Here is an 8,013-nt window from a genome sequence, read left to right on the forward strand (position 1 = left end):
CTAACGGCTAACGTTAACAGCTAACGGTTAGCCCAGCTAATCTACGATGTTATTATTGTTATTATTTACAAAACGTGCACACAGAAATAGTAACGTTTGTTCAGTCATTGTGTTTATAGACTTAGCAAACATCAGATTAGTCTACACGGTGATATAATGACGTGAAAAATGTGATATATAGCTAAATTCTGATGGTTTTCTAACCGAAGTATTTGTAAACAACACGGCGATTCCCTGGGGGCACCGCCGGAAGTGAAGGGTGTGAGCGATCACCGAGCCCCTGCACTTCCGTTAGTCGAAAAACTCAGGGCTGTGCCTCCAGAGGTAAAGGAAGAAAAAAAAAAAGTTTTTTTTTTTTTTTTTTTTTTTAACCGATGGATTTCCAGATTGCCGCTTCTCTATTATCAGTGCAAACTGGCAGGGTAGGAGCACGGGTTGCTAACGTTAGCCTACAGAGCACCGCTAGTGGCCCCGTAATGACGCAGTGTTCAGTGTTGCCAACTTAGTGACTTTGTCACTATATTTAGTGACTTTTCAGACCCCTCTAGCGACTCTTTTTCAAAAAAGCGACTAGCGACAAATCTAGCGACTTTTTCTGATGTTACTGTAGACTTCTGGAGACTCTGTTGTGAGAGCACGTATCATTCTTATTCTTCTCAACGAGCAGCGGATGCTACCGTGGGCCCTTCCCTCGCCCCAAAGCACGCACAGATGGCCCAGTCCTTCCTCCCAGCAGCAGTCAGAGCAGGAGATGTTAACCCCTCCACGTCCAGACTGCAAGTGAATCGCGCATGCGCGGAACCGCCGCTGGCTGATCCCGACCTGGTTTACAGTCAGGGCGGAATGTAAATGTAAAATTTTCTTTGTCTAATATAAATCACTGAAAGAAGATTAGTTAGTTAGTTAGAAGATATTCAGGGTGTTTTTTTTACTCAGTTTTTGTCTCTCCCACGACGTTATTCCTCTCTCCTACAGCCATTACAATTACATGCATATGGACAATTATGCAAATTAGACAATGGCGTTATTTAGCGACTTCTAGCAACTTTTAGGACAGCCAATAGCTACTTTTCTTACTGAGGAGCTGGCAACAGTGGTAGTGTTCTTTTTTATTTGACAACTGATAAAGTGAAGCTTAAGCTGTGAACAAACTACGACTGCTGATGACTTATGAGGGTCTTGAAGGGTCACAAACAATAACACAAGACTTGTCCCCATAGGTAAAGTGTCCAACCACTACCCCTCTCTGTTCTGCACTCAAAAACAAGGAGTTGGACAAAAATAAAAAATATGGGATTTAGCCTAAGTGCATGCTTTATTTAGAATATTTTCACTGCTTTAACTTGCTGTCAGGCAGCCCTTATCGATGGGGAACTGATGCTGTTATATTCAGCTATGCTTTATTCAAAGCCACCAGACTCCTTTGTCAAAAACTAAACACTCCATGCTATACAAATGTTGTTAAACAAACCTGAAAGCCGCTGAAACTCACTTTTCAGAATATCACCTGCCAGATCGGTTAGCCATTCAAAGGAAATGTCAGCTTGTTGAGAATATGTTTACCCAGTTGGGCTGCCCGTTACAAGCTGATTAATTAAAGGCGTGTTTCTAAATCCTGGGGACTATGTTGTGGTCGGTCAACAGGACTATTTAAGAGAGTTTGAGGGAAGAGGTCTTAAATTGTCAACGTGTCCTTGTCCCAGCCAATGGAGGGATTAAGCAAGGGGATCAGGGAGTGTGTCTGTGCATGAATCAAAGCCTTGTTCAAATACAGGCGCACTGTTCTGATTTCAAATGAGAATACTTTGATAGTATAATACACATTCCTCTTTTGTAGTTTTCCAAGGACCTTGTGGAAAGCTGTCACCAAGCAACAGCTGGTGCAAATGGAATATCTTGTCTTGTTTGAAAATATCACTTCACAGATGATGAAGAAATAAAGACAGCCTGCTTCATCTAAATAAAAGATTGCTTTGATTCAGACAAGTCTGACACCAGAAAGGCACAATACAGCACTGGTCTGCATTACCTGAATACCTAAATTCCCACAGGTCGATCAATAGAGTTTCATCTTACCCATTATTCTGTGCCTGTGTCTAACCGCCTCACACATGTCAAGCATGCTCTTACTCCCACAGAGTGAATTACTGCCCCTGCATTTAAATAGCGCACAATTGCAAGGGTCAACTATAAATCACTCAGTGAAGTATATAAAAATGTTTCATCATTAAGGTATAGAACGTTATGTGTTGTTCCTCCATAGAGCTTCATTACATCTATTTAAATCCTTTGTGGTAATTATCTCACTACAACACACTCGATGTCTCTGTAGTGTACTCCAACTCACCTACAATTCAAGCTGAGAGGAGCTCTTGTTCGAACACTGGACTGAATAATGAAAATATAGCTGTGGGCTGCTAATTGGTGTTGCAATCACAAAACTACACTATATACTTTAACTCTAGAGTGGTGCTCTGCCTCAAAATCCAGTGAGCCCTGAAATATGCGATATTGGCCACAAAAAGATTCCTCAGTTGGAAGAGGCACTGTGTTTGGCAACCAGTCAACTTCAGATGTTTTCATATGATTCTTCTTGACAATTTGTTTGCGACAACTTACCAAGTTATCTATTTTAGTACCCTGCAACCTGATTAGTTATTGACGGCTGGTGATTAAAATGTCCAGTCTCAGTCTCATCTTCTTTGCTCAGGCTGTCACGCCCGGTGACGCCTGACTGGTGTCTCCATCCTCCATTGAAAATGGACTATAGCTTCAGATTCAGATTCAGATTCAGATTCAGAATACTTTATTAATCCCCGGGGGGAAATTGTTTTGTTCCAATGCTCCGTGCAAAGTAGAAATAGAAATACAGCATGAATGGAAACAAGAGATAAAGATGAAGATATAAATAAAATACTAAAATAGACAATGAAATAAGTAAAATAAATATTAAAGTAGACATTAAAATAAAATAAAATAAAATAAAATATTAAAGTAGACATTAGAATAAAATAGAATAAAATAGAATATTAAAGTAGACATTAACATAAAATAAAATATTAAAGTAGACAATAAAGTAAAATAAATAATAAAAACAGTAAAGTAGACAATCTGAAATATATACAATATACAATGAAATGGTTGTAGCATTATAAATGAAATAAGAATGAGTAATTATATTGTGTGATTTGTTTTATAAATAGCCAAATGAGTCCGATCATCAGAGGGAGGAGTTGTACAGTTTAATGGCCACAGGTAAGAATGACTTCCTGTGGCGCTCAGTGGTGCATTTAGGAGCAATCAGTCTCTGGCTGAAGGTGCTCCTCAGTTCGACCAGAGCGTTGTGGAGAGGGTGAGAGCCATGCTGAAGTATCGCCCGCACCTTTGACAGCATCCTCCTGTCTGACACTGCTGTCAAAGGGTCCAGCTCCACCCCCACAACGTCACTGGCCTTTCTGATCAGCTTGTTGAGTCTGTTGGCATCGGCTACTCTCAGTCTGCTGCCCCAGCACACCACAGCAAACAGAATAGCACTGGCCACCACAGACTCATAAAACATCCTCAGCATAGTCCGGCAGATGTTAAAGGAGCGGAGCCTCCTCAGAAAATAGAGGCGGCTCTGTCCCTTCTTGTAAAGGACTTCAGTGTTCTTAGTCCAGTCCAGTTTATTGTCTATGAACACACCCAGGTACTTGTAGTGTTCTACAATGTCCACGTTATGCCCCAGGATGGAAACTGGGGTCACTGGTGTCCTCGTTCTCCTCAGATCCACCACCAGCTCTTTTGTCTTTGTTGTGTTGAGCTGCAGGTGGTTCAGCTCACACCATGAGACAAAGTTATTCACCACAGCCCTGTATTCAGCCTCCTCACCCTTGCTGATACATCCAACTATAGCAGAGTCATCAGAAAACTTCTGAAGATGACAAGACTCTGTCTGGTAGCTGAAGTCCGTGGTGTAAAGGGTGAAGAGGAAAGGAGAGAGGACAGTACCTTGTGGAGCCCCGGTATTGCTGACCACTGTGTCTGACACACAGTGCCGCAAGCGCACGTACTGTGGTCGGCCAGTGAGGTAATCCACAATCCAGGACACAAGGGGGGGATTCACCAGCATCGCCGTCAGCTTGTCACCCAGTAGAGCAGGCCTGATGGTATTGAAAGCACTGGAGAAGTCAAAGAACGTGACCCTCACAGTGCTCCCCGGCTTGTCCAGGTGGGCGTAGATGCGGTTCAGCAGGTAAATGAGGGCATCCTCAACTCCAATCCGGGGCTGGTAGGCGAACTGGAGGGGATCCAGGTGCGGCCTGACCATAGGCCTGAGCTGCTCCAGGACAAGTCTCTCCAGGGTCTTCATGATATGTGACGTCAGTGCCACCGGTCGGTAGTCCGAGAGACCGCTGGGTTGCGGCATCTTTGGCACTGGAACGAGGCAGGACGTCTTCCATATCACAGGGACCCTCTGGAGGCTCAGGCTCATTTTGAAGACACGATGAAGCACTCCACAGAGCTGTTCGGCGCAGGCTCTGAGAACCCGTGGGCTGACACCATCAGGGCCTGCAGCCTTACCGGCGGGGAGTTTGCTCAGCTGTCTCCTAACATGTAGAGGTGTAAAGAGTGCAGGTTGAGGAGGGGGAGAGTTGGAGTCCAAAGTGAGAGGAGGGCAGGTAGCATGGGAGCCAGAGGAGGTGTGAGGAGTGGGGGATGGGTGTGAGGGGCTCACCAAGTTGGATGAGGTGCTATCAGGAGGAGGAGGGGGGGTCAGAAGTGGTGGTGGCTGGAGACAGTCAGCAGGAGAGCCAACAGGGGCCAGGGCAGCAGTGTCAAACCTATTGAAGAACAGATTTAACTCATTGGCCCTAGCCACACTACCATCAGCTCCACTGCTAGTTGGTCTGTAACCGGTGATGGTCCTCATACCACTCCAGACCTCGCTCATGTTATTCAGCTGGAGTTTCCTCTCCAGCTTCCTCCTGTAGCCGTCCTTAGCCTCATTGATCTTTGCACTCAGCTCCCTCTGAATGTCCCTCAGCTCCTCCCTGTTGCCACCTCTGAAAGCCCTCTTCTTCAGGTTGAGTATGGCTTTGATGTCCTTTGTTACCCAAGGCTTGTTATTTGGGTAACACCGCACAGTCCTTGCTGGGACAATGCCGTCCACACAGAAATTAATGTAGTCTGTAATGCACTCAGTAAGCCCATCAATGTCCTCTCCATGTGGCTCACAGAGTACATTCCAGTCAGTCACCTCAAAACAGCCCTGCAGTGCCTCATAGCAGTCCTCTGACCATGTCCTCACTGTCTTTGTGGTCACAGGCAGCCTCTTCACTAGAGGCACATAGCAGGGGGTGAGAAGCACCAAGTTGTGATCTGATCTACCCAGCGGGGGAAGGGACGTGGAGGTGTATGCGTCCTTTACATTAGCATACAGCAGGTCCAGGCTCTTCTCCTCTCTGGTTTTACAGGTCACATACTGGGTGAATTTCGGGAGTGTCTTTTTAATAGAGACATGGTTGAAGTCACCCGAGATTATAATGAGAGCACTCGGGTGTGCAGTCTGTAGTCCGGCTATTGTGGAGTGGATGACGTCACATGCCGACGTCGGGTTAGCGGACGGGGGGATATAAGCAGCCACTACAATAGCATGTGAGAATTCACGGGGTAAATAGTAAGGACGGAGGCCCACAGCTAACAGTTCAATATCCGGGCTGCAGATGCGGTCTTTGACTGTGATGTGACCAGGATTGCACCACCTGTTGTTCACGTAAACAGCAAGCCCACCTCCTTTACGCTTACCGCTCTTAGTGCAGTCCCTGTCAGCCCGGACAGTGTGGAAACCCACGGTGGAAACATTGTGGTCAGGAACATCCGTGTGTAGCCATGACTCCGAGAAAATCATCAGGCTACACTCCCGGTATTCCTGATGACTCCGGGTTAGCGCTGTAAGCTCGTCCATCTTATTCCCCAGTGATCTCACGTTGCCCATGATGATAGATGGGAGACACGGCTTGAATGTCTTCCTCTCCATAAGTCTCCGGTGTTTCGCTCCTTTCCGCCGCCGTAGCGATCTTTTCCCTCTGCAACCCCGGTGTGTTTTCCTCCAAAGTTCAGCAGGTATATCCTCCCTCACCGTAGCCAAGCCGGCCGGCTTCAGCTCCATCAGCTGATCCCTGGAGTAAACAATGCGGTGTTGCTGAGCGACGGTCGAGTGGCAGAGTAAAAGGAGCGATTCCACCACGAGCGAAACAACAAAAACTCTCCACACAAGCATGATTAGAGAGGACGTAGCTTAATAAATAACTAAAGTAAAAACAGAACAAGTAAGATAAAGAAGAGAGGAAAAAAGTTGAAAACAAAGTTAAAGTAAGCAGGAGCGACTGGAACAGGCTGCATACACCGTGGCGCATGCGCACATGGAGGGCTTCTAGATCAATTAACCGCCGCTTTTAAGGGCATTACATGTAATTGCATGTAAATTGGGTTCAATCCTATTTGATGGACACTCCATTCACCTGACCCATGTACATCTATATGAATTAAATTTAAATTCTATGGCCGTATTTGACGCTTATATTTCCTCTGTAAATGAATCAATTACCGGCTGAATGACCTTATGCATGCAGTATAGTTCTACAGGCATATTTTATTTACCCTTTACTGATGATACACCATATACAGCAGACTCACCATTAAACCAGGGTGTTAGTACTTTACTGTATTGATCCTGGGCAATGTAACCTCATTGAATGGCTTTGTTAGGCATCTTGGAAAGTGTGAATCAGCAGAAAAACAAAAGGTGTTGTGAGGGAAAGTAATTGTATAGAGACGGCAGCCCGCCTGCTGCTCTGCCATGATTCTCACTCGTTTATGAATCCTCAGAGGTGTAAAGGTTAAGAACTGTCATCAGATTAGCCATTGATTTCAATTAGTGCTGCCTGCTACTAAACAACCTTTGTCTGTCTGCGATCGCTGACTTGTATTGATCCTCAGGCTTGTTCCATTACATTTGATTGCCACTGGCCCACCGTCAGTCCTGCAACCCGATTACCAGTCCTCCTCCATTGTTCTCTGCACGCAGCCCGACTCTGACACCACATCCGGTCAGATTTCTCAGGATTGAAAGTTTACCCAGTGAAAGCCTTCTAATAAGGTTAGGCTATGCAGGCTTTCATACAGGTCTCAGAAAGGTCAAACGGTGTTGCTGCAGAGGGGTGGTTTCAACTGAAAGTATCAGAAGAGCTAGTTACAACAAAAACACAAGCAGTGTAGGGCTGCCATTAAGGGGCCTGACACACCAAGCCAACAGTCGGCTGTTGGTGAATGTTAGGCCTTCGGTGAGCGTTTGTTACCCTTGCTTTGGCAGTGTGTCCCACACCATTGGCCCTCGTTAGCTCTTGCCAGCTGTTTTTCGGCCAATTTAGCATGTGAAATCTGTCAGAGACAACAGAGCCCGTCGGTAAGAGAAATCACTCAGATTGGCAGTTCAGCTCAGTGACCAAGAAAAGAAACGGAAGTGAGGATGCAAACAAATTCCTGAAGTCAAAAGGGCGTGAGATCAAAACAAAGTTGTTATATTAGGTAAGATTATCTTTTTTTAGCCACTTAGCTCTTAAAGAAAAATTGTTTGCTAATGCACAGTAAATCTTATTTGTTCTTTCAGCATTGAACTGTCTTGTTAATATGCTAACTGGCTAACTAGCATCTTGTTTCTGTCCTTTCCATCTTCCGGTTTGCCTTTTTAAATGACAAATACAGAATGCAGCTGCCTGTTGGTATGGAGTTATTTCCTCTCACAAAGCCACAGAACACACATCTTAGCTGGTTGTTAGCTATAGTCTTTGCAGTGTATTCAATTTCAATTCAATCAATCAATTTTATTTATAAAGCCCAATATCACAAATCACAATTTGCCTCACAGGGCTTTACAGCATACGACATCCCTCTGTCCTTATGACCCTCGCAGCGGATAAGGAAAAACTCCCCAAAAAAACCCCTTTAACGGGGAAAAAAAAACAGTAGAAA

At 45.1% G+C, this 8,013-nt stretch overlaps 1 protein-coding gene across 1 annotated transcript in view; it reads right to left on the reverse strand.

Moving 5' to 3' along the window:
* Positions 1–6,396, reverse strand: part of LOC126390700 (uncharacterized) — a 61,833-nt gene extending 55,437 nt beyond the window's left edge. The window contains exons 1-3 of the mRNA XM_050045121.1: positions 5,624–6,396; positions 3,991–5,260; positions 3,685–3,888 (exon numbers count right to left, since the gene is read on the reverse strand). Coding sequence (XP_049901078.1) covers positions 3,685–3,888; positions 3,991–5,260; positions 5,624–6,262 — 2,113 coding nt within the window. The 5' untranslated portion in view covers positions 6,263–6,396. The remainder of the gene's footprint in view (positions 1–3,684; positions 3,889–3,990; positions 5,261–5,623) is intronic.
* Between the last annotated feature and the right edge of the window lie 1,617 nt (positions 6,397–8,013).

Source organism: Epinephelus moara, chromosome 5, assembly GCF_006386435.1.
Source record: "Epinephelus moara isolate mb chromosome 5, YSFRI_EMoa_1.0, whole genome shotgun sequence".
Lineage (NCBI taxonomy): Eukaryota > Metazoa > Chordata > Actinopteri > Perciformes > Serranidae > Epinephelus > Epinephelus moara.